This window comes from Salmo trutta, chromosome 7, assembly GCF_901001165.1.
Source record: "Salmo trutta chromosome 7, fSalTru1.1, whole genome shotgun sequence".
In the NCBI taxonomy this organism is placed as follows: Eukaryota; Metazoa; Chordata; class Actinopteri; order Salmoniformes; family Salmonidae; genus Salmo; species Salmo trutta.
In genome coordinates, this window is record NC_042963.1 from 8731946 (window position 1) to 8759475 (window position 27530).

The following is a 27530-nucleotide window of genomic DNA, read 5'->3' on the forward strand; positions in this document are numbered from 1 at the left end:
CTCTGGGTCTTCCTTTCCTGTGGCGGTCCTCATGAGTGCCAGTTTCATCATAGCGCTTGGTTTTTGCGACTGCATTGAACAAACTTTCAAAGTTCTTAATTTTCCGGATTGGCTGACCTTCATGTCTTAAAGTAATGATGGACTGGCCTTCTTGCCATAATATGGACTTGGTCTTTTACCAAATAGGGCTATCTTCTGTATGCCACCCCTACCTTGTCACAACACCACCGATTTGGCTCAAATGCATTAAGAAGGAAAGAAATTCCACAAATTAACCTTTATCAAGGCACACCTTTTAATTGAAATGCATTCCAGGTGACTATCTCATGATGCTGGTTGAGAGAATGCTTAGTGTGCAAAGCTGTCAAGGCAAAGGGTGGCTACTTTGAAGAATGTCAAATATAAAATATATTTTGATTTCTTTAACACTTCTTTTGGTTACTACATGATTCCATGTGTTTTCATAATTTTGATGTCTTCACTATTATTCTACAATGTAAAAAATAAAAACCCTTGTATGATTAGGTGCATCCAAACTTTTGACTGGTACTGTACATACAGACCACAAACTGAGTTGAGAGAAGAGCTTGAGTATTTTATCTTTTGTGCTGAGCTCTGACTTGTTTTTCTGTTTTCCCTCTAAATTAGGTCAAGGCTTTCAAAACGGAGAGCGTGGAGAGCTTTGATGACGATGTGAGGTGGGCATTTTCCTCTGAGACTGCATCCTATTAACAGTATTGGTAATGAGAGAGCCAGCTAATTGTCATGGCTTTGCTCAACTACAGCTCTGTTGCAGTTGTGTGGCTTGATATCGCTCAAAGTGTCACATCAGCACATTTCTGCTGCCATTGGAAATTTAGTTTTAATTCATTAACATTTCAAATGGTAGGGAGGTGATCGAAATGAATTATTGTGACTTGGATTTCCAAGAGCCTGGACAGGATCCATTCCCCATTTTTCAGGGAGTGTTGGCTGTCGATCAGAAAATGTATTTCCTGCTGTATTGAAGAAAAGTGTCTGTGGCTTGTCAGAAAAGCAATAATTTAAAAAGCGTTGTGTTCTGAGGGGATGGATGTTGGGAGTTTAGGCTACGTCTGAAAGGTACAATCCGCTACAGATAACAGTATCGGTTTTGCTTCCTTATAGTCACACTGACAAAGTGAATGACATACAGTTCATTCTCTGTTTATGGACTCTCTCTTAGACTTGCTCAGGCTGTTTCTCCCTCACAGACGAACCTATTGGCATTTCAACATTTTCCTAATCCTATTGAAGTCTACCTCTCTCGCTTAGGAAATGGAAAGAATATTTTGATTTACCATACAGGAATGAGTTGTTCAGATGAATTAGGTGACATTCAGACAGATAGTTGGAAGAAACTGTGAGAATATCCAGTCATTACCCATCTGTACTGCTGTCGGTGACAAGAAAAGGGGGTGAAGTGGAGGGTTGGAGGTCCTTAAACGGATAGTTCGGGATTATGGCAATCTACTTCCCCAGATTCAGAAACTCGTAAATACCATTTTTATGTATCTGCGTGCGGTTTGAAGGAAGTTTAATGACTGGATGTTCCTGTAGACTTCCAGTCATTGCGCTAACGCTAGTTAGCATTGGCTTGCAAAACTACCTCTCTTCCTTCATACTGGACACAGATGCATAAAAATGGTATCAATATATCTGACTATTGGGAAGTATATAAAGGACCTCTCTGACAAAATCCCAAACTATCCCATTAAATACATTATCTGTGCTGCCAACTCTCGTGCATAGGGCGCGAGTCACGCATTTCACCCTGTTCACACGGCACAACTCTTTCTCACGCATGGAAAAAAAGTTCCCTATTTACTTTTTATTAATCCACTGAATTCGGTGCGTTAACTTTCTTTTCAAATCGGATTAAATGCAATTCTACATCATGAGCGTTGTATCCTGCCACCGCACTGTGAACTGCGGCAGATTGAAGCTTGTGATTGGTTTAGTAAGGCTCCGGGACCAAGGCGATTGGATGCGCATTTGTAAAGACGCCCCTCACGATTTAGAGTGGAGTGCAGTCACGGCAGACTGGACAGGCATGTTCGCTCTCCGCTTATCAAAGTTTATAACCTCAATTGTCAAAAGAGCAGCACGGCAACTTGTAGTGCTGTTTTGTCTAATTGTTGCAGAATGCTTTATGACAGCATGTGATAATATAGGGATTTAATCCACAATTTAGATTAGCCCAGATCCATAGCCCACATTATTCACCTTGTTTGATCATTGGCAATTTAGCACTAGGTTGATAAGGCTATAACAACAAAAAGGCAGCATTTAGAATAAATGTTGTTAGGGTGACCTGATTTGTGTAATTATATTATGAACACTATTTTGCCCTTGCAAATTGTGAACCCAAATGTGTACTGTAACTGATTCTAGTGGGAGTCAGTTGTACAACTGAAATGTGTTTTCCGCATTTAACCCAATCCCTCTGTATCAAAGAGATGCAGCGGGCTGCCATAATTGACATCCATGTCTTCAGCGCCCGGGGAACAGTGGGTTAACTGCCTTGCTCAGGGGCAGAACGACAGATTTTTACCTTGTGAGCTCGGGGATTTGATCCAGCAACCTTTTGGTTACTGGCCCAACACTAGGCTACCTGCCAGGACAATACATTGAAAGATCATTTGGGTTTGGTGTAGCCTAAATCTGTTGCTATGTTGTCTTGTCTTCAGGAGATTTTATCTGGAATTGTTTGGTCTTACACAATAGCTGATGTAAGTCACTAGAACAATTCCCTTCCCCTACAATGGGCTAAAATATAGACTAATTAATGTGCTTATCTCAGCAAGAACACTACTATTATTCCCCATACTTTTATATTTAAATTCTGAATATTTCTTACCAAATCCGCTGATGTAATTGGTCTATTCGAAATCTGATTTACCAACTTGTCTTCAAACTTTTTTTAAATTCTATTTATTTTCAATGCGGGCTATGCATTTTTATAAGCATTTATGGACAGTTTTGAAAACAGTGTGGTATGGCTGTCATAAAATGAGAATGGGCTATATTGAAATGCCCCTTGCCTCAAATATCTTGTTTTGTCATTTATTCCTACCGAAATGGTAGGCAAGATATTTTGCATTTATTCCTATGTAGAGTAAGATGATGGCAACATTTTGCACATCAGCCTCAACCACCTGAAAATTAATATTCATTTGATTTTTCTTGATTGTAGGTTAATTTTGTTGAAATGAAAAATATTTGGGGAACATAGATCAGGTGTGGGCAGGCAACCCTCTTGGAGAGGGACCTCCTAATCAGGAGATTTTGAATTGATAGTTCACCCAAATTACATTCACATTGGTTTCTTATGTACAAAGAAACTGCAGTCCATCCTGTGGTTAGCCACTGCTAATATTAGCATTTTCTAACAAAAATAAAACTATCTAATTCGGTGTCCCCCAGTTAAGGACCCCCTGGCTAGGGGTGGAGACAATGACATTCACTATAGGAAATCTCACTCAAGCGATTTTCAAAACTTGGCATCCCTGTACATTATCCTGTTCTGCCTGTAATGGGAATTAGCATCTACAGCTGTTTTCTTTCTTTTCCTTCCATCTAACCATGTGAAATGAAGCAGTACTGTAATTGAGTTGCAGTGGTGGTTGTAATGCTGATTTATTCATTTGGTCCATTTCCTTCCCACTTCCAAGGCACACTGCAGGGAAATACAAGCTTGCTGTCCTATTAGTATTATACTATCATTAGGCCCTTTTCTATAATGTTTAATCACTGTAATTATGTAATTACGTGTGGTCACTAAGTTGTGTACTTTTAGATTGCGGTGTTACTCTATGAATAGCTCCGTCTTACTGGGAAGTAAAAGGGGACCGCAGCAGGATGTGATCATGCTTTCCAACCACTTGATATGAGAATGAAAGTGACTGGTCATTGTTCGGTGTCTCTTTGTGCTTTCCTCAGGTTTAATTTGGCTGTAAAAGAGGAGCCTGAAGATGGAGACTTTGTGCCAGAAAAGAGGGGGAAAAAGAGGAAAAGACCAGAGGATGAACCCATGGAAGGTCCCTCATGTTCCAGTGCAACCCCCACGTGAGCAGGTCTCCCTTATTATATATGTTAGCCCTCGCTCCATCTGTCATTCAGTTACCCTATGACATCCAAATATCAGTTCCACCACACCACTACCTGTTGGAGGTGAGCAAATAGTGTTGCACATTATTGCTGTATACAGACGTTATTTGCTGCCCTCAGGTTAAATAGGAAATTGAACGAGAAGGACGAGGCTGACCCGAGGACGGAGAAGAACACAAAGGAGGGGATAAAGATAGAGAAGGTAGACATCCTCCCTGAGCAAGGGAGAAGGCAAATGTTCTAGTCATTTTCTCCCACTTTTCACTCACATGAACTGAGAAGTGGAAACTAAATCTGAACAAAAATAAACGCAACATGTAAATTGTTGGTCCCATGTTTCATGAGCTGAAATAAAAGATCCCAGAAATGTTCCATATGCACAAAAAGCTTTCTTCTCTCAAATTTGTTTACATCCCTATTAGTGAGCATTTTCCTTTGCCAAGATAATCTATCTACCTGACTGGTGTGGCATATCAAAAAGCTGATTAAACATGATCATTACACAGTTGCACCTTGTGCTGGGGACAATAAAAGGCCACTCTAAAATGTGCAGTTTTGTCACAAAACAATGTCACAGAAGTCTCAAGTTGAGGGACCGTGCAATTGGCATGCTGACTGCAGGAATGTCCACCAGAGCTGTTGTCAGATAATTAAATGTTAATTTCTCTACCATACGCTGCCTCCAACGTTGTTTTACAAAATTTGGCAGTATGTCCAACCGGCCTCACATCCCGCAGACCACGTGTAAACACGGCAGCTCTGGACCTCCGCATCCGGCTTCTGCGGCAGCGTCTGAGACCAGCCACCCGGACAGTTCATGAAACTGAGGAGTATTTCTGTCTGTAATAAAGCCCTTTTGTAGGGAAAAACAAATTCTGATTGGCTGGGCCTGGGTCTCCAGTGGCTGGCCTATGCCCACCCATGGCTATGCCCCTGCCCAGTCATGTGAAGTCCATAGATTAGGGCCTAATTCATTTAGTTCAATTGACTGATTTCCTTTATATGAACTAACTTAGTAAAATCGTTGAAATTGTTGCATGTTGCGTTTATATTTTTGGTCAGTATAGATGTTTTATACATTTTATTTTTATTGTGTTCACAAACATTGCTGTCGTATAATGTTAGTGCTTGGCGAATATGACTCAGATAAGTACAGCTGAAATAACAAACAAGCTTTGTTTTGGGACATTTTACAATGGGCTCACTGATTGTGTAAATCACCTACTGTGTAAATTGTCTTGTTTCTGCGGTGCTGTCTTGATCTCCCAGAAGCCAAGGAAAGAGGAGGCGGAGCATCCAGTCACTACAAAGAAGAAGTCAAAGGAAGAGATTGAGGCAGCAAAAGCGTTGAAGATCAAAAAAAGAGAAGAAGAGGAGCAGCAGCGCTGGAGATGGTGGGGCGTTTGTTTTTCTATATGCCCGATGTGTGGGAGGTGGATGTATGAACCTTTTTCTGAAAGAGAGGCTCATTCTGAAACGCACTCTTGTCCCTCAGGTGGGAAGAGGACAAGTATGAGGATGGTATAAAATGGAAGTTTCTGGAGCACAGGGGTCCCTTTTTCCCACCGGAGTACCAGCATCTCCCAGACAACGTTAACTTCTACTACAATGGTCAGTACAGCCCTGCTGGTTTGAAGGTTTATACTCACCTTGTCAGATCATCGACCATTTAGAAGTAAAAGCGTAACACTTCTCAAAGCGAGGCTCTTCGCTCTAAATATCTAAGTAGACTTCCTGGCATGAGAGAGTTGCGCTAGGAAGGCTTGTAATTCACTTTCAGACTGTCCAAGCATTCTGTATGGGTCAGATTGAATGTTGTTGACACTCCATCTACAACACTCTGGGGAGGATCCCCCCTTTCATCATTCACCCCAGAAGATTGTTCCTCAACTCTGTACTGATTTGCATGGATCAACAGCTGCCCACAAAAGATCAGCCTCCTTTATTTAGGGCATACAGCCCGGGGATGTCTGGATCAAACATTTTGATTGAGAACCATCGTTTTTATATATTTTTTTCCCCCAATAGTGCAGCCCTGACATCTCCTATATCGAAAGAGTAGGTTTGATAAGTTAATCGTGTGTGTGTGTGTAGTGAAGTCCCTCTCTGGGGCCAGGACTCAACAGCTGATTCACCCATCGGAGTGGTATGGAATGTAAATCCACAGCCGCTCACTGCAGGCCTCAGCCCCTCTCTCTCTCTGTCTCTCTCTCTCTCTCTCTCTCTCTCTCTGGGCATTGATTGGCCTGCTGAGCTGGCTCTTAGGGGACCTCTGGGGATGATATTATGGCGGGGAATTGCCAGGGACCTCACTATACGATATTATCACAATACTTAAGGGTCTGATACGATATGTATGCAATTCAATACTGTGATTTTGTGATTCCATGGTCCAAACATGTTGCTCACCATGTGTCTGCTGCAGTGGGACAAGAGAGCCATGAGAAAACGAGTTTCGATCAGTCATGGAAATTTGAAAACAATTTGGCTCCATATTTAAAAAGATGGAGGAGAACAAGCTATGAAGGACAATTACAGGAGTTTTGGTGCAGGTACAGCCAACTAGCGCAACAATAATATAATCCCCATCACTAGTTGATATGATGCATTTGGTTCTGACTAAGCTCCAATAGCCTGACTCAGAGGTCACAGCTCCTCTAGTCACTTCAGCTACTCGTATAGTGGTGCCACTTCGCTCCCCTATTTGGAGAACGTGACAAGGGCAAGATTTACCAAGCATTTGCACCTGTTAGTTTCAGACAGTAATACAAGAGGAAAAAAGTAAAGCTGAGTACTAAACTATTCTACAACATTATATATTTTTTCCCACTTAGGACCTGCAAGCTGCTTACTGAAAATGTAGCTAAGATTATGGATCTGATGGAAGTGTGTGTGATGTGCTTGTTCACCAGGTAAAGTTGTGAAGCTGGGCCTTGCTGCAGAGGAGGTGGCCCTGTTCTTTGCTCAGATGCTTGACCATGAATACACCACAAAAGATGTGTTCCGAAACAACTTCTTCAAGGACTGGAGGAAGGTGAGAAGTGAAGGAGGAAGAAAAGCCTGGAGACCAGCCCTTGAAACATCTTATTTTGTTTTCTAAGCTTGGTCTTGGAATAACATCAGTGGCTCAAGTTGTCGGCATAGCATATTTAAGATATAAAAAAAAAATAAAAAAACTATTTTGGAGTTGGAAGTCCAACCGAGAACCAAACAAGTAGGAGTAGTGGTTGAGAGCGTGAACATGGTCCTCAGGACCCTATACTGTTCAACGAATAAAGAGATGTTGAATGTCCCTGCAGAGGTAACTATACTGAACAAAAATAGAAACGCAACAATTTCAACGATTTTACTAAGTTCATATTAAATAAAGAAAGGGATTAAGCCCTAATCTATGGATTTCACATGCGGCAAGGGTGCAGCCATGGGTGGGCCTGGGAGGGCATAGGCCCACCCACTGGGGAGCCAGGCCCAGCCAATCAGAATGAGTTTTTCCCCACAAAAGGGTTTTATTACAGACATAAATAATCCTTTGTTTCATCAGCTGTCTGGGTGGCTGGTCTCAGACAATCCCACAGGTGAAGAAGTTGGATGTGGAGGTCCTGGGCTGCCGTGGTTACACGTGGTCTGCCGTAGTAAGGCTGGTTGGACATACTGCCAAATTCTCTAAAACGATGTTGGAAGCGGCTTATGGTAGAGAAATAAACATTAAATTCTCTGGCAACAGCTCTGGTGGATATTCTTGCAGTCAGCATGCCAATTGCACGCTCCCTCAACTTGAGACATCTGTGGCAGTGTGTTGTAACAACCACATTTTAGTGGCCTTTTATTGTCCCCAGCACAAGGTTCACCTGTAAGGATCATGATGTTTTAATCAGCTTCTTGGTATGCCACACCTATCAGGTGGATGGATTATCTTGGCAAAGGAGAAATGCTCACTAACAGGGATGTAAACAAATTTATACACCCAAATCTGAGAGAAACAAGCTTTTTCTGGGATCTTATTTCAGATCCTAAAACATGGGACCATCACTTTACATGTTGCATTTCTATTTTTGTTCAGTATAGATGCAGTATGACAGACATGGGTGTATGTGGGGTGTCCTCTGTACACAACACTCCACCAGGCCCAAAGGCGTATCATGCAGAATTAATTTCGTGCTGCTTAGTGCCCAATGCTCTTGAAAATATGATTTGTGTAAAGGCATTGATATGCTAATCCAGACAAGTCGCTCCCCGCATATGAACAAATCCAATTAAACTGTTTTATTATAACGGGAAACCTCTCCTCGCCTGACTGCCCCCAGTCTCCGCCCACCCGCTGCCTGTCAATCATGCTTAGAGGGAAGGTCGGTGGCGCCATGTGTCCACACTGTCATTGGAGTGTCTGGACTGGATCTGTTTTAGGGAAACTATCACAATTTTACTGGTGCCAAGACAATGCATTAGAGCTCCTTATCCCAGATTTTAGTTTTTTTATATTTATCTATAGCTAAACTCTCCTTCCTTTAAATATGTTGATGTGCTGCTAGTATGGATTCCTTGCTCAATGAATGTCCCCAATTATTTTTGGGGCTCTGGATTGTGGATATGTTGACATACTGCTCTTATAGAATCCTTCCTCAAATAAGTGGAAATAAATTAGTTATATACACCAAGTGTACAAAACATTATGAACACCTCTTTCCATGACATTGACTGACCAGGTGAAGCTATAATCCCTTATTGATGCTGCCACTTAAATCCACTTCAATCAGTGTAGGTAAAGGGGAGGAGACAGGTTAATAATGTATTTTTAAGCCTTGACAATTGAGACATGGATTGTGTATGTGAGCCATTCAGAGGGTGAATGAGCAAGACAAAATATTTAAGTGTCTTTGAACGGGGAATGGTAGTCGGTGCCAGGCGCACTGTTTTGAGTGTCAAGAACTGCAACGCTGCTGGGCTTTTCATGCTCAACAGTTTCCTGTGTGTATCAAGAATGGTCCACCACCCAAATGACATTCAACCAATTTGACACAATTATGGGAAGCATTAAGGTGTTCCTAATGTTTTGTGCACTGTCTACATTGACATTTACTCAAATAAGCTTCCTGATTTATGGACAGAATGAGGTGGCCATAGTGACATCCCCGGGGCCGTGCAGGCCAACTCGTCTGCTGTAGGAGGCCACATTAAAGGGAGTCAGTGTTGTCATGACATTTTACTGCAAAAAAAAACATTTAAATGAATCATAACTGAATAAAAAGGCTACTTGTTTAGTGTCCCTGTTGGAGGGACCTGTTGGCATTCTGTGTTTTATTAGGTAGGTCTACTCAGAAGATTCCTGATTGACTGACTGAGGACAATTCGGTAGTGAATCTGTTTCTCGCGTTTTGTGCCTGTGTTTGTCTGAGCAGGAGATGACCCTGGAAGAGAGGGTGCTAATTAGTGACCTGAATAAGTGTGATTTTCGGGAGCTCCACACCATGCACAAGGAGAAGGTGGAGGCTAGGAAGGTCATGAGCAAAGAGGAGAAACTGGTGAGTGGAACTCGGACAAAACAGGGCGATTACTCAAGGTAGATCTAAATGACTACTTCAATATTGGATTGAGTGTAATTGCTATGGATACAGAATATTGTGAGAGCGAAGGGGGTTCATAGCATTATTGGCATAGCTGATAACAATATATATTTCATTCCAGGTGATGAAAGGAACCAATCAGAAGATAGTGGAGGAGTATGGCTTCTGTATACTGGACCACCACCGGGAACGCATCGGCAACTTTAAGATTGAGCCGCCAGGTCTCTTCCGAGGACGGGGGGAGCACCCCAAACAAGGCATGCTTAAGAAGAGGATCCAGCCGGAGGACGTCATCATCAACTGTGCAAAGTGAGACCGGCTCAGATCAGAACATGACTGGCTAGTAAAGGGGAGGTTTCAGAAGTGAAAAGGGTTAATAAAAGGGAAGGCTACTGCCTGGCGAAACACTATGGAACAGTCCCACAACCGGTTTGGATGTGCAATATTCATCCCCTCCATTAGGTTTAGTAGTTGTATCTAGAGGAAGACCACAGTATGGTAGTTTTCCACACTTCTCCACTCTAAGAACTGTGTCTGTTGACATTATGATCCAAGTCTGTGATTAACCTCCCAGTCACAGGTCTAAATTAGTGTCAGCTAAGGACTGATTTGTACCCTACGGAGACGGACCCTACGGAGACGGACCCTGCGTAGCGGTGTCGCAATCTTTTTCGTCACAAAAGGGACGACTCCTTGTAGTGTGCTCCAACATTTGACATGCCTTCCATGTCACATGAAAATTGTAAGGCGCTATATCACTCCTTGTGTTGCCGTGGGGGCAGTGTTGTGTTGGCAATGAAGCTCTCTTGGTTCCTTCAAAACATGACATTCTATTTTTAGCTGATATGTTAGTGAATACATTCAAGCAGCATATTAAACTGGGATAACGTTGTAGGTTACACCGGCAAGTATAGAAATATTTGCCAGGGCATATTTCATTATAAATCTGATTATTTCACAAGGCGATGTGGGAAGCTAATCTACTTCAAAATCACTTCAAGATTGCTGTCTTGGTTTAGCTTGGCATTAATTAAGCATCTTATTTTGCATTGGTAACAATATAATCTCAGTGACTGCTCAAACCTTAAAATATTCCACCAAACTGACTTGTTGCAGATAAAATCAGTGCATGATGGCAGTGCACACAAAATCAACTTTTTCGCTAAAGTTTTCATGTACCACATAAAAAAAAACGAAACTTCAATGTGTTTCCATCACATTTTCAAATCTACCGATAGTTTAGTCACAAACTGTTGCGTTGAATAGGATTCGTGCACAAACAGGTCACAGATGCAGTGTGTAGGCTGTGTGGGTAGGCTAGTTTTACATGAGGTAATTATGGATAAGAGCGAGAATATTTTAATTTGTCAAGCATCGATCATCATGCCACCAGAATAAGACCTTCGATATTTCTATCAAGCTCCTCATTGTTCACTTTCACCACCCTGTGAAGTTCATTGTTTTATTTCTTCTGTAGCCTAATAAACTGAGTGGTTTCCCGAGTCGTAGTGGGAGGACCACATATCATCGCGTGACTCAAAGTTTACTTCGATATGATGGTCATTAGTGTTGGGCCAGTAACCGAAAGGTTGCTGGATTGAATCCCTGAGCTGACAAGGTAAAAATCTGTTCTGCCCCTGAGCAAGGCAGTTAACCCACTGTTCCCTGGGCGCCGAAGACGATGTCGATTATTGCAGCCCTCCGCACCTCTCTGATTCAGAGGGGTTGGGTTAAATGCGGAAGACACATATCCCCTTTTTCCATTATATCAATATTTACACATAAAGGCATTTCCACCGACATTTATCGCATAATCCATTTTACCGACACAACAAGATCCCACCATGTCAAACAAACAAAGGATTTGTCTGCATTTATAAAATTTGTCTGTCCTTGATTGCAACACTTACTACTGAATTCCAAACTGCTTCTGGAAGCAACGTCAGCACAATCCAACGGATGAATCTGAGTTTGGCGGATGCCAGGTGAATGCTGGCTGCATAGTGCCAACTGTAAAGTTTGGTAGAGGAGGAATAATGGTCTGCGGCTGTTTTTCATGGTTCGGTCAAGGACCCTTAGTTACAGTGAAGCGAAATCTTTATGCTACAGCATAGAATTACTTTCTAGACGATTCTATGCTTCCAACTTTTTGGCAACAGTTAAAAAAAGTGATTTCCCTTATGCCTAAACTTAAATTAAGACCAACAAGCTAATGTTTGTTTTCATTAATTTAACTATCATATAGACCATTTTGGCTGTGTTATCTAGTGGAAACCCTGTGCAATGCTGTGTCTCATGCCTACAGTATCTGACCTTTGACCTCTCTACCCCCCCTTAGAAAGTCTTGTATCCCAGAGCCCCCTGCTGGTCACCACTGGAAGGAGGTTCGCCATGACAACACAGTGACCTGGCTGGCCAGCTGGACTGAGAATGTTCAGGGCTCCTGCAAATATGTCATGCTCAACCCCAGCTCCAAACTCAAGGTATGAGGCATGTTTTTCAAATATTACCCTATGAGCTCTGGAGCCTCCTGATTTTCTTTTCTGTCTGATAATTAATAGCACCCAACTGGTGTCCCAGGTCTAAATAAGTCTTGAATGGGGGGAAAAAAGCAATGCAACTGGCTTCGATGTCCAGATTTGAATTTGCGGAACATAGGTAGTCAGCGTGGTGCAGTAACTGCAGACAATTGTTGTCCAAAGTAACCATTCCCATATACAGTGCCTTAAAGTGTTCATACCCCTTTTTGTTGTGTTACAGCCTGAATTCAACATTTATGAACTTAGTTTTACTCACCCATCTACACACCCCATAATGGCAGTGAAAACATATTTGAAAATGAAATGCTGAAATATTTAATTTACATAAGTGTTCACACCCCTGGGTCACCTTTGACAGCTATAATAACTGTCAATCTTTTTGGGTACGTCTCGAAGAGCTTTCCACACCTGGATTGTGAAACATTTGCCCATTTTATTATTTTCAAAATTCTTCATGCTCTGTCAAATTGGTTGTTGATCATTGCTAAACAACCATTTAAGTCTTGCCATAGATGTTCAAGTAGATTTAAGTCAAAACTATAATTTGGCCACTCAGGAACATTCACTGTTTTCTTGGTAAGCAACTAGTGTAGATTTGGCTTTGTGCTTTAGGTTATTGTCCTGCTGAAAGGTGAATTAATCTCCCAGTGTCTGGTGGAAAGCAGACTGAACCAGGTTTTCCTCTAGGATTTTGGCGGTGCTTAGTTCCGTTTCTTGTTTTCTTTTTTCCTGAAACTCCCCAGTCCTTAACGATTACAAGCATACCCATAACATGACACAGCCACCACTATGCTTGAAAATATGGAGAGTGGAACTCCATAATATGTTTGGGGCAAATCAAATACAACACTTTGTATTCAGGACAAAAAGTGAATTGCTTAGCCACATTTTTTGCAGAATGAATTTAATGCCTTGTTGCAAACAAGATGCGTCTTTTGTAGGCTTGGCCAATATTTCCGGGGTATTTCAAAATACAGACGGTGTGATTTTTCAATACTGCTTCGCAGGGGCTGCGTTGGGGGGGGGGGGGGTGCTACGGCACTGCTTATGAGTTAAGTATAACTACAGTACCAGTGAAAAGTGTGGTCACCTACTCATTCAAGGGTTTTTCTTTATTTTTACTATTTTCTACATTGTAGAATAACAGTGAAGACATCAAAACTATGAAATAACACCACAATCATGTAGTAACCCAAAAAGTGTTATACAAATCAAAATAGCCACCCTTTGCCTTGATGACAGCTTTGTACATTATTGGCATTCTCTCAACCAGCTTCATGAGGAATGCTTTTCCAACCGTCTTGAAGGAGTTCCCACATATGCTGAGCACTTGTTGGCTGCTTTTTCTTCACTCTGCGGTCCAACTCATCCCAAACCATCTCAATTGGGTTGAGGTCGGGTGTCAGAGAATTTTCTATACCAATGAATCAATAAGCTTTGACTAATCCCCAAGGTTTGTAAGACACTGGGTTAATAATAATTAGGCAAAGACTCAGCTTATGCAAAAGGTTCGTACAGTTTATTCAGAGAACGTTCTGAAGTCCATAATACAGAGACATTAATTTTATAACTTGCTTCTTCCTTACGCACATACATACACACAAACAGTAGATATCCTACGCACATACATACACACAAACAGTAGATATCCTACGCACATACATACACACAAACAGTAGATATCCTACGCACATACATACACACAAACAGTAGATATCCTACGCACATACATACACATGAACAGTAGGTGAGTTGTATCCCTCCCCAGAGTTCTCACCACTGTTTATCACTACCCAGCGCTGTCCGTTCCATTCCCCCGAGATTAGAGGAACCTTGAGAAGTACTCCCTGTCCTATCATAGGTTTCTCAGTTCTAGCCAGGTCGAGCCAAACACAGTCTAATTGTTCTCGGTATTCTCTTAGGCCCACACATACACACACACATTTATCTTCCTCACAGGTCTCTACTAAACCTTATGGGACTTACATTTAGTACTTTAATTATTCATTATACATGCTACATAAACTAATAATCACTAATTGGTTACGTTTCAGGGTAGAATTATGTAATCATTACATTTAAACATATACATCTCTTATGATTGTGGTGATTGTGGAGGCCAGGTTATCTGATGTAGCGCTCCACCACTCTCCTTTGTCAAATAGCCCTAACACAGCCTGGAGGTATGTTGGGTCATTGCCCTGTTGAAAACAAATGAAAGTCCCACTAAATGCATACCAGATGGGATGGTGTATTGCTGCAGAATGCTGTTGTAGCCATGCTGGTTAAGTGTGGCTTGAATTCTAAATAAATCACTCCCCGTGTCACCAGCAAAGCACCCCCACATCACATCACCACCTACATGCTTCACGGTGGGAACCACATATGAGATTATCCATTTCGCTACTCTGTCTCACAAAGACACAGCGGTTGGAACCAAACATCTCAAATTTGGACTCATCAGACCAAAGGACAGATTTCCACCGGTCTAATATCCATTGCTCGTGTTTCTTGGCCCAAGCAAGTCTCCTTATTATTGGTGTCCTTTAGTAGTGGTTTCTTTTTAGCAATTAGACCATGAAGGCATGATTCTCCTCTGAACTGTTGATGTGTCTGTTACTTGAACTCTGAAGCATTTATTTGGGCTGCAATTTACTCTCTAATGAACGTTACCTCTGCAGCAGTGGTCTTCCTTTCCTGTGGCGGTCCTCATGTGAGCCAGTTTCATCATGGTTTTTGGGACTGCACTTGAAGAAACTTTTTCAAAGTTCTTACAATTTTCAGGATTGACCTTCATGTTTTAAAGTAATGATGGACTGTCGTTTCTCTTTGCTTATTTGAGCTGTTCTTGCCATATGGACTTCGTATTTCACCAAATAGGGCTATCTTCTGTATACCACCCCTACCTTGTCACAACACAACTGATTGGCTAAAACGCATTAAGAAGGAAAGAAATTCCACAAATGAGCCTTTAACAAGGCACACTTGTTAATTGAAATGCATTCCAGGTGAATACCTCATGGCATTCTCTCAACCAGCTTCATAAGTGTGCAAAGCTGTCAAAGGCAAAGGGTGGCTACTTTGAAGAATCTCAAATAAAGAAATCAAAATATATTGTTTTTTTCCTAGTTTTTATGTCTTCGCTATTGTTATAAAATGAAGTAAAAAATAAAGAAACCCTTGAATGAGTAGTTGTCAACTTTTGACTGGTACTGTATAAGAAATCTAAGATGTCAGAATTCTTTCCAGCTCATGGCTCAGCTATGCATTTGGTTGGCTAACTTGCAATCTATGTGGCTAGATGTCAAGATCAAGCTTCTTGGTTACAGTAGAGACAACCTGTGGATCAGTCTCTTTAGCTAACATTACACTGCCATTACACTTTAGCTAACTGCCATTACACTTTAGCTAACATTACACTGCCAATGAGACTGGCCTTTCTGCCATTTTCAAATATGAACATTCTATCATTAATGAGCTCGAGGAGAACAGAGGAGTTAATCCTGATTCATAACACTCGCAGTTATCCTCCAATCACAATGACTATCCAAATATTATACAACGGGAGCGTCTAATCCTGGATGCTGATTGGTTAAAACCGCATTCCAGCCGTTGTCTATTCCACTAGTTACCACTGGCTATAGCTATGACGTTGAAATTCCTATTTACTCTGTTCCATCTCACTGCTCAATCCACTGTCTCATCAGCCCAGCCAGGCAATTTACAGTGCATTTTGTTACATTACAGCCTTATCCTAAAATTTATTAAATTGTTTTCCCCCCCCCCAATCTACACACAATACCCTATAATGACAAAGCAATAGCAGGTTTTTAGACATTTTTGCAAATGTATTAAAAATAAAACACATTTACATAAGTATTCAGACCCTTTACATAGTACTTTATTGACGCAGCGATTACAGCCGAGTCGTCTTGGGTATGACGCTATAAGCTAGGCACACCTGTATTTGGGAAGTTTCTCACTTTGTCAGGTTGGATGAAGAGCGTCGCTGCATAGCTGTTTTCAGGTTTCTCCAGAGGTGTTCGATCGGGTTCAAGTCCGGGCTCTGGCTGGGCCACTCGGTGACATTCCGAGCCTTGTCCTGAAGCCACTCCTGTGTTGTCTTGGCTGTGTGCTTACGGTCGTTGTCCTGTTGAAGGTGAACCTTCACCCCAGGTCTTGAGCACTCCAGAGCGCTCTTCATCAAAGATCTCTCTGTACTTTGCGCCATTCATCTTTCCCTTGATCTTGACTAGTCTCCCTGCCACTGAAAAACATCTGCTTGGCATTCAGGCCAAAGAGTTCAATCTTGGTTTAATCAGTCCAGCAAATCTTGTTTCTCATGGTCAGAGTCCTTTAGGTGCCTTTTGGCAAACGCCAAGCGGGCTGTCATGTGCCTTTTTTACTGAGTGGCTTCTGTCTGGCCACTACCATAAAGGCGTGATTGGTGGAGTGCTGCAGAGATGGTTGTCCTTCTGAAAGGTTCTCCCATCTCCACAGAGGAACTCTAGAGCTCTGTCAGTGACCATAGGGTTCTTTGTCACCTCCCTGACCAAGGCCCTTCTCCCCTGATTGCTCAGTTTGGCCAGGCAGACAGCTCTAGGAAGAGTCTCGGTGGTTCCAAACTTTGTGAGGCCATCGTGTTCTTGGGGACCTTCAATGCTGTCATTTTTTGGTACCCTTCCCCAGAGCTGTGCCTCAACACAATCTTGTCTCAAAGCTCTACGGGCAATTCCTTCGACCTCATGGCTTGGTTTTTGCTCTAACATGCAACTGTGGGACCTTTATATAGACAGGTGGGAGCCTTTAACAAATCATGTCCAATCAATTGAATTCACCACAGGTGGACTCCACGTTTGTAGAAACATCTCAAGGATGATCAATGGAAACAGGATGCACCTGAGCTCAACTTCGAGTCTCATAGCAAAAGGTCTGAATACTTTTTTTTTTTTTTTATATATAAAACTTTCTTGTCCTATTTTTGTTTTGTCATTATGGGGTAGTGTGTGTGTGTGTGTGTGTGTGTGTGTGTGTGTGTGTGTGTGTGTGTGTGTGTGTGTGTGTGTGTGTGTGTGTGTGTGTGTGTGTGTGGGTTGATAAATGTTTTATTTAATCAATTTTAGAATGAGGCTGTAACATAACAATGTGGGAAAAGTCAAGGGGTCTGAATACTTTATGAACGCACTGTATAAACTTGATCACCACTATAAAAATTAACTAGACATTATCTATCTTTTGGTTTTTCAACAGCATAGATTTGAATAAACCTTACTGTTGGTTACTCCGACATTTGCAACATTGTTTCAATATTGTAATTCGATCTCCAGCTGTCCCATAGTAATGAACGTGTCTCCATGAATCTGCATCATTTTCATGGATATATACAAAGAAATGTCAACGTAAAACTAATCAAAATGCAGCTAGTTTGCTCTCTCCAGCTACAGTTTGAAGTGATTGTGTTGGCTAGTTCCTCTGAACAACAGGGTCCTGACGAGAGAGCACATTTTCTATGCCAGGCAAAATCTCTCCTCATTAGCTCATTGTTATGGATTTGTCCAAATAAATGTCACTAGATAACATCTTTGCTTTGATTTTTGTGCCTCAAAATACAACTTGCTTAGCTAACAGCTAAATGTTTGTTTTTGACTTGGTTATAATTTTAATATTTTCGAAGCTCCATGTTGTCATGGAAAATATGAATGTTATAATCAATGAGCAACTGCGCCGTAAATCCAGTTGCATATTGAATGTTGCGATTGCCGAAAGGCCAGTATCTCAAGGACTGGACTGTTAGTTAAAAAGACTTACCCAGACTAGAGACGTTCAAGGGGCGGCAGATAGCCTAGTGGTTAGAGCATTGGGATCGAATCCCCGAGCTGACCAGATAAAAATCTGTCGTTCTGCCTCTGAGCAAGGTAGTTAACCCAGTGTTCCCTGGGCGCCGATTATGGCAACCTCTGATTCAGAGGGGTTGGGTTAAATGCGGAAGTTGTGATTAAGTAAATAAAATTATCAAAATAAAATTGTGATTAAGTAAAATTCTATTTTTTAAAACATTTAATTAGCGCCCCTTGTGTGCTTTTTCAATAATACCCTGGTATGGTACAGAAACTGTATGACGATATGAGAATCTGGATACCTCCCAACCTTAATGTTTTGGAATATTTTTATTCTTTACGGGCTTCATTTTCAATGTCAATTAGGTTGGTATTGGGGAGTAACTACAATGTTGATTCATTCCTCAGAGTTTAATGGCTGTGATACGAAAAAAAACGAACTGTTTTAAAGTCACCAATTGCCTCCTGGTGAAATTCCTGAGGTTTCCTTCCTCTCCGGCAACTGAGTTAGGAAAGTCGCCTGTATCGTTGTAGTGACTGCATGTGTTGATACACCACCTAAAGTGAAATTAATAACTTCACCATGCTCAAAGGGATATTCATTGCCTGCTTTAAAAAAAAAAAAAAAAGTTTGAAATGCACTGCTTGACTGAGGGACCTTACAATTATCTGTATGTGTGGTGTACAAAGATGACGTAGTCCATATACAAAAATCATGTTAAACACATGCAACTTATGTGACTTGTTAATCAGACTTTTACTCCCGAGCCTATTTAGGCTTGCCATAACAAAAGGTTGACATACTTGACATTTCAGCTTTCCATTTTTAATTAATTTGTAGAAATGTCTAAACATTCCACTTTGACAAATTGTGTGTGTGTGTATTGGCCAGTGATGACAAAATCTCAATTGAATCCATTTTAAATTCCGGCTGTAACGTAACAAAATGTGGATGTGAATACTTTCTGAAGGCACTGTAGGCGTCTGTGTACGAGAGGTGTACGTGTTTTGTATGTCTTGGTCTTTAGAGCTACCAAATTCCTTAACTTGCGACCAGAATGTTCATTGTTGCCTTTTAAGAATGAGCCATCTGAATGGAGGACAGGCTACCATTGTGTGTGCAGTTATAAGAATCTAACAGATATTTCAATCAATTTAGTTTAACGGAACCTCTACTAAGAAAGCACAAGTAATTTTATTGCAATGGCCTACAATATCTCCAATGCCACAAAGTGGTAGCCTTGTGGCATTTTAATGGGTAAAAAATACAGCAAAACATGTATCAGAAACCCAAGGCTAGTTGTTAGTCTCTCCAATTGTCCTGAACAATGTTGTATAAGATATATAGTTGACCTTCCATTCATTCAAACACGCACAGATTGCCGTGGAGTGCATTTACTTGCTTCATACAGTTAGGAAAATGACTCTCAATTTGATCTCGAAATTGCTTCAATTATTTACATAGATTCTGTTTGAACACTGCATGGACATTATGATTAGGTTCCGCAGCTGTTGAAATGTTTAGTTTCTTTTGTTATAGAGTGTGTTTTGTACTGTATTTTACCAAGGCATATTGGATAGAGGAAACCTTTTGAGTTGAAGTTGAAGGCGTGATTTGTGCTTTTGAATAGTTGAATAGGCCTAGAAGTCACACTGGGAACTTCTGAAGCTTTGTCTATTGTGAACAATTTTTGTGATTAAAAAAAAAAAAAATTTTTAGGAGAGGTCTGTGGGGAGCACATGTATCTGTGAGTTTAGAAGCCATTTTCTTTTGTGTTGCTTGAGAGGAACATGTTGGGATTCAGTGCAATTTGTCACCTTTGTTGTGTTAAGTGGTGTATATGGATCAGAGGTGTGTGTGTGTGGTGTGCCTGTGATTCAAATTGCCATCTCTCCACCACTGCTTAGTGAGAGAAGTGTGCATTGAGAATTGTTGGGTAAAGCGGGTGCTGCTGCTGAGAGAGAGATGAACTGGTCTTTGACCATGGCGTTTACAGGACATGTAATCCCACTCCGTATCCAACCTTTCATCTCCACTGTGGTGATGGTCTGCTCCATCTCCCTGGAGTCTTTCAGAGATTAACAAGGTTACTCAGAGACTTAAAATAAACAGTCCCCTCTCCTCCATCACTATCCTACCCATACAACTCCCACATCTCTTCCTCTACTGCATTTCTGAAGGATTTCATTTACTTTTTAGTAATTTAGCAGACGCTCTTATCCAGAGCGATTTACAGTAGGGAATGCATACATTTTTTATTTTATTTTTTTATTTATTGTATTGGCCCCCCGTGGGAATCGAACTCACAACCCTGGCGTTGCAAACACCATGCTCTACCAACTGAGCCACAGGGAAGACTGTCATGACATTCTGCCAATAGAGGGAAATAAACTAGTACTAGGGTCTATGATTCTTCTCTCTCACTGTTCACTACCTCTCGTTCACTCATAATAAAATCGGAATGGAATATCAACATGGCTAGTTCCTGAGCTCCCAGCCTCTTGGTCCTCTCACATCACCATCTCCTTCTCTCTTCCCTTCCTCCTTCCACATACCTCCTCGTATCGCCCAGTTCTTTATTTTGAAGGTTAAGTTACTCCACAATTTGTCGCCATGACGATGCGGGGGTGGCAACAGTGAGGTGGGAGTCAGGTTGTGTAGGGCTAGCTAATTAAACAGCCGCTGGCTAGCTCTACACTACTATGCAAACACAATGTCACCCTTTCTGACCGGCTCTCTCCACTAGACATTTAACAGGTTAGACACGTGGAAGAATTGGATTACTAGACACATGACTATGAATACATTGTTTTAGCCACAATCTCATGAAATACTAAAAGGGCTATGATTGAGTGTTGGCCCTCGGTTGTAGCAAGTGCAAGACTTCTGAATAGAATGAGAAGGCACTTCCTGGAGGCTGCACTTTACCCATGTGGAGAGACCATGTAAAGATGATGTGACCATAGTGTTCCTAAGGCTCAGTGTTGTGGTTCCCCAGGGTGAGAAGGACTGGGAGAAGTATGAGGTGGCCCGCCGGTTGAAAAGCTGTGTGAATGGGATCCGCCAGCAGTACCAGCAGGACATCAAGTCCAAACAGATGGAGACCCGCCAGAGAGCTGTGGCCCTTTACTTCATAGATAAGGTCTGTCTCTCTGTGACCCTCCTCTGCCATACACAGGTTGATGGGTATTAAACCACAGCCAAGGGAAAATGTAAATACTCCAGTTCTTTAGTCGGTCACCCCATTCTGCCAGACCATATCCCCTGTGTATGCTAACTCTGGTGGTTTCCTCCAGCTGGCCCTGAGAGCGGGTAATGAGAAGGAGGAGGGCGAGACGGCGGACACAGTGGGCTGCTGCTCCCTGAGGGTGGAGCACATCACCCTCCACGACCTGCTGGAGGACAAGGACTGTGTGGTGGAGTTTGACTTCCTGGGTAAAGATTGTATCCGCTACTACAACAAGGTCCCCGTCACCAAGAGGGTAAGGAGCCAGCAGCCTCAGTACTACTAACAAGGGATGTCTCAAATGGCACCCTAAATGTATTACTTTTGGCCAGGCAGTCAGAGTAGGTGCCATGGGGTGGAGGACTGTAGAGCGCCCTGGGGAGAGCCCCCCGGGATAACTTTTAAATTGAGGAATATGCAAACGCTAAAACCCAAAAGACTGCTTTATGTGTTCAAGATAAAGTATTGAAGAAAAAATGTATCCAAAACTTGTCTACTCAAACTTTTAACTGACTTTCCCATCATGCCCAATAGGCACATGCGATAGAAGAGCACAATATGTAATGCTATTTTTGTATCATTTTTTTCCCCATGCTGCGCTATGGTCAGCTTGGAAGCAAAAACAATGGTGGTGCAGCGACCAGTGGCCCCGTTTCCCACTACTGCAGATTGCATCTTTAATTACAATATGAGTGAAATAGTTTTCCTTCCAAAAAAATAGTAATTAGGTATGTTAAAAAGCAGCTTTTCAGTGTTTTAATGGTGTGGGCATACCCCAACAACAGAATGGTGTGGGCATACCCCAACAACAGAATGGTGTGGGCATACCCCAACAACAGAATGGTGTGGGCATACCCCAACAACAGAATGGTGTGGGCATACCCCAACAACAGAATGGTGTGGGCATACCCCAACAACAGAATGGTGTGGGCATACCCCAACAACAGAATGGTGTGGGCATACCCCAACAACAGAATGGTGTGGGTATACCCCAACAACAGAATGGTGTGGGTATATACCGGTCATAAAAAAAAATATGAATGACAAGTAAACAGCTCAGCCAAAGAGCCATCTCGGACAAAAAACATAACGTTACACGAGGCAATGGTAAGCGTTTTGGGAAAGGTCTGTTTGAGATACAAGTTTAAGGTGTGTTTTTTAAGTTTTTTTTTTTCTCTGTATGCATTGTCCACATGAATATAGGACAAGTCAACATTATTTGTGTATGAGTTAACAGAATGAGCTTTTAAAAGGTGAGATTTTCAAAGGACAGTTATGTTACTTTAAATCCATCAAAGTAATTTTGACACCAAAAAAAAACAGAATAGAGAAATGTATTTTTCAATTTTCGCCTGGTTCCGTTCTGTGTTCTGCCAAGCAGCTGTCTGTCAGGTGGAAATGAGGCTAAACAACATTAGCTGGTGAGTGTCATGATTCAGCTCCAGTAGGATTCAGCCATGCTATCTCCAAGATTGAATAGGAAATGTTGCACCTGACAGACAGCTAATTTTTTTGGGGGGGCAGAAGGTGTAATTATTCAAATGAGAGTATATTTAAAAGCAACACATCAGGTAAAGTTAATGAGTGTTCTGAATATTTTAGCATGTTTATTCAGAGGGAAGGGGATAGCTGGTTAATTTCAGATTAGATGGAAGGAATTCTCATTCCAGCTCCATGGGAGAGCATGATGAATTGCAATGCAAAGTGTTGGATAGCCAGATCATCACAATCATTCATTATCTGTTTACCAAGCTTCACTTGCCAGCATCTGCATTCTGTGTCCGGTCATTTTGTTTATCATCTAAACAGAATTTAGAATGTTGAACCACCATACTGCTGCATTCTCCTATCAAACATAGCTGTGTCGTAGACATCTGTTCATACATAAACAGCCTGTGATGAGTGCAGATTGTTGCCATGTTTTCAGGTCCATCCTGATGACACCGACACATTGGTTGATCAATCAGCCGTCGTCTCTGTTGCTCCACTCCAGACACTGAGTCTGGAATAAATCTTTGGAAATCCTCACGCGTCCATCCGTTCATCACAGGCTCTTATTTCCCTATTAATTTAGTTCTGGCACAAGAATAAATTGTCATTCAAATCAGTCTGTTTTGAAAAGCAACACATCTGCTACCATTAATTAGTTCCTTGCATATTTTAGCTGATTTATTTAGAGCAGGAGGAAAACAGGACTTCTTGGAAATGTCAAATATAATTGAGTGGATCTTTTTTCCTCTTTCCCCTGTGAACTGGAAGAATGGGGTAGACAGCCCTGGGCTCTCCTATCATGATCAGTGTGTAGACTAGCTGTGAGCAGCTGTTTCTGGTCTGGAGGTCTAGGACCAACAGGGTGGGATGTAAAACCAGTCTCCCTTTGTCTTGTCCTTGTTTTGTTTATCCAGGTGTTCAAGAACCTCAAGCTCTTCATGAAGAACAAGGAGCCTGGAGACGACCTGTTTGATCGCCTCAACGTGAGTCGCACAGAACCAGTCTGGGTTGTTTATCTCAACATGTAAAAAAGAAGACATCCCTCACAGCATGTTGCTGTGCTGTAAACGGCTGGAGCCTGACGATATGGTAAAGCCCAGTGAGTGACCATAACAGCCGCGAGTGTGAATTTAGCCTCAGAGAACCCTCTCCATCCCGCTGTGTGTTTGCCTGTAGCCTCTGTCTACTCCCTGCCTCTCCGGTGCCTTAAAGGGAGAGCGGGAAGGCAAAGAGGCTGATATGGGGTGGGTGGATTATATATAAATCCTCTGTCCTTTCACCTCTCCTTTCGGCAGAAGGAAGGCATCGTCGCCAGGCAATGGAGCAGGTCTTGCCCGGTGGCCAAGGTTATTGCTATGATTGGTGTGAAATGACATGTTTGTGATCTGCTCCTGAGAGGCGGGCTTTGTGACCTATGGCACATCAGGAAATGGAGGGGCATGTTGGAGGGTGAAATGTTAATCGCTGCTCTGAGCCGAGCTGATTGACACTTTGTAAAAGGCCAGGTGAGCGGGTGGGAGATGGTGTAAGCACCAGCCACGGAAGAAATTGGTACAGGCTCTAATAACTGCCTTCCCTCCACCACGTTTAGCTGGGCCAGGCTTGAAACCTGATTATCCACCTGCTACGGACAGTAAAAGGGTCTGTGAGTTTGTGTGACTGTCAGTGTGCATGTACAGTAGCCTATATAAAGGAACCGTAGTGGGTAGTACAGTACATGTCTGACTCAACGTTGCTACCGGAGTGAGTGGTCGGTTCAAACTTCTACCTTCCGTGTGGCTGAGTTGGTAAACCATGTCACTTGGAACGCCAGGGTTGTGGGATCCATTCCTACGGGGGACCGGTATTGAAAAAGTATGGGGGAAAATTAACAAAAATGTTTCGTTCACTACTGCAAGTCACTCTGGATAAGAGTGTCTGTTAAATGACTAAAAGGTCAATATATTCAGGCTGAGAACTAGGAGTGTGTAATAGGGAGTTTATATGTTAGCATCCCACCATCAGCAGCTTCTCAAACCCTTGTGATGTACCTGTCCTGCTGTCCAAACCTCCATGGCATTCAACACCCTTTATCTATGGCAGTCAAAGCCGGTTCGGGGAGAACATAACACAACCAGACAGTAGCTGACCACAAGGCTGAGGTATCTCTGCGGTCCAGAGCCATGGTATCAGTGAAGGCCAGATTGGATGTGGTCTGATACTGGCTCACCTCCATCCATGGCCTCTGTCAAGACTTCTGTCAGGGGTCAATATCACTACACACCTGGATGCTCACAGATAGCAGATCACACCTGTCTGTCTGTACACACACACACACACACACACATACAAACGCAGTGTGAGAACAGCCTTGGTAAGAGAGAAGCTCCTATTGTTAGTGTAACACTTAACCACTGTAATGACACCAACATGTACAGGACAACATTTGACCCCCAAGTTCACAGCCAGTGTCATTATAGTCTCTGCCACGTCAGGAAGACAATTAAGGACCAATTAAGAATGCAGATGTGTGTGTGTGTGACGGCATCCTGGGTTTTGGGCTCCCCCAGTGTGTGAGGAACGGGTGGAGGGGTATGAAGGTCGTTCTACCCAGCAGCCTCCCTGTATGAGGGGAAGGGAGGGATGGGTGTGTCCTGAGTGTCCCAGGTCTGTCTGCGATTTGAGATTTTCATTTTACCAGCATCACCCTTATTCAACAACACTCGTGCTCTAGGATCTCACTGGGATTGCTTTAGTTAATTCATCGTCTATACACACACCCATGTGACTGTGTGTACTGGGTGTCATTACAGCTGTAGACCTCTGCTCTTAGCCTCCAATCCATATTTTGTTATTTATATATTTTTTTATTTACCAGAAGCTTCTATCCAGAGCAACTTACAGGAGCAATTAGGGTTCAATGATTCGAACAAGCGACCTTTCGGTTACTGGCCCAACGCTCTTAACCGCTAGGCTACTTGCCACACTGTTATTGGTGAGGAGAGCCTTACTGTGTGGTACTGCAGTTAAAGGAAATGTAATTCTTGTCTTTTAGGCAGATCTAACTATTTAAGTCAGAGGAAAGTAATATGATGACCTTTTTAAATCTACTCCTTATTCTGAATGATGATGGTGATAATGCAGAGACGGTATTTTTCATTTTCTTCCTTTTTTGTTAAAGGTCCAATGCAGACTTTAAAAAAAATTCTATATCAATAATTTCAGGGTAACAATTAAGTACCTTTATGTGATTGTTTTCAATTAAAATGGTCAAAAATAAACATCTTAGCAAAGAGCAATCTTTCAAGCAAGAATTGGACAGGGACTGTCTGGGAGTGGTCTGACTGGGGAGGGGAAAACTGAAAACTAGCGGTTATTGGCAGAGGTTTGGAAACCTCTTTCTTATTGGTCTATTGACTAATTAAACTCCACACCACAAACAGGCTGAAATTTCAGCCTGTCTATTCATACAGTTGTTACACTAAAAGGGCATTATCATAAATTTCACAATTTCATAGTATTATTCCAACCTCAGTGAGGGGAAAGTATATAAAACAGAGGCAAGTCATGTTTTTGACAACTCTGGGCCTTTTTATGGAAGACTGAGCTCAAACATCAGGACTATATTGCCATCTAGTGTTTCTGGACATACTTTTTCACACCTGTCTCAATCCAGTCCTCAATTCTTGCGTATGTGTGTCTCCTCCCTCCAGACATGCTTGTTGAATAAGCACCTGTCATCCCTGCTGCCTGGCCTGACTGCTAAGGTATTCAGGACTTTCAACGCCTCCATCACCCTGCAGGAGCAGCTCCAACAGCTGTCCAACAGTACGTCCCCCAAACACCACACATACATTTACATGCCATCCTTACAGGTGCACCTGTTTTTTTTATTGTTTTTTATAGCATTTGTTTACCAGACATGTCCATCAACCTGTTCAAATGTCTGTGAATGCAATGGCTGTGTTTAGAACTCCTGCAAGATCCTGCTATGGAGCTGCATCTCATGCCCTGCCTGTTAATTTCAGCAGTGATTCATTCCTTTAGAACACTGTTGTGTATCTCAGTCCCAGCATGTTCTGTGTTCACTCAGTGTTAGTGTCCCTGCTTGCAGTATGTTGGCTGAGATTCTCTCAGCGTGCTGAGTTATTACATTGTTAGTCCCTATGTTTTGCTGGGGCCCAGTATCCCCCTCTTTCCCCTCTCATGGTGGGATGTTTCTCTCTGGAGTGCTACTGAGATTAAATCTGTTCACAGTGTGGGTAGCAACCTCTAATTAAATTAGACATGTGCATGTGTTCAAAGGCAAGCAGGTGCAAGTGAGAATGATCTGGGTGGGGGAAGAGTACATTGGCCAGGGGGAGAGGGTCTGGAGGTACAGAAAGGAAATGGAGTGCTCCCTGGTGGTCTGGTAATCAAACATTCGCTCACCACCTCTGCACATTAAACGTTTGATAGACCAACCATGGACAATAGGGCTTCCTGCCTCCTGCTCTGTATATATTGCTTGAATTAAGCCATCCACTTTAACTTGTAATGACCAGTGAGCTTATGTATTTCCAATGAGCTAAGGTATTAACTCCACTCAACACCAACATTCATAGTCCTTTGTTCCCCTGTTGCTCCACAGTGACGGACAACCCGGCAGAGAAGCTGCTCTCCTACAACAGGGCCAACCGAGCTGTTGCAGTTCTGTGTAACCACCAGCGGGTGCCGCCAAAGACCTTTGATCAGTCTATGGCCAACCTCCAGTCCAAGGTGAGGGGG

At 42.3% G+C, this 27530-nt stretch overlaps 1 protein-coding gene across 6 annotated transcripts in view; it reads left to right on the forward strand.

Annotated features, from left to right (window-relative positions):
- The window catches only part of zgc:173742 (DNA topoisomerase I, mitochondrial), a 34555-nt gene that overhangs the window by 6070 nt on the left and 955 nt on the right, over positions 1-27530 (forward strand). For 5 of the 6 annotated variants that reach the window (XM_029757802.1, XM_029757801.1, XM_029757803.1 and 2 more), the window contains 14 exons: positions 649-698; positions 3961-4086; positions 4249-4330; positions 5398-5522; positions 5624-5739; positions 7041-7162; positions 9525-9647; positions 9811-9998; positions 12028-12172; positions 21066-21209; positions 21364-21549; positions 23699-23767; positions 26477-26591; positions 27394-27521. In XM_029757802.1, the coding sequence (XP_029613662.1) occupies positions 649-698; positions 3961-4086; positions 4249-4330; positions 5398-5522; positions 5624-5739; positions 7041-7162; positions 9525-9647; positions 9811-9998; positions 12028-12172; positions 21066-21209; positions 21364-21549; positions 23699-23767; positions 26477-26591; positions 27394-27521 (1719 nt within the window). The remainder of the gene's footprint in view (positions 1-648; positions 699-3960; positions 4087-4248; positions 4331-5397; positions 5523-5623; positions 5740-7040; positions 7163-9524; positions 9648-9810; positions 9999-12027; positions 12173-21065; positions 21210-21363; positions 21550-23698; positions 23768-26476; positions 26592-27393; positions 27522-27530) is intronic. The other variant, XM_029757806.1, reaches the window with a different exon arrangement.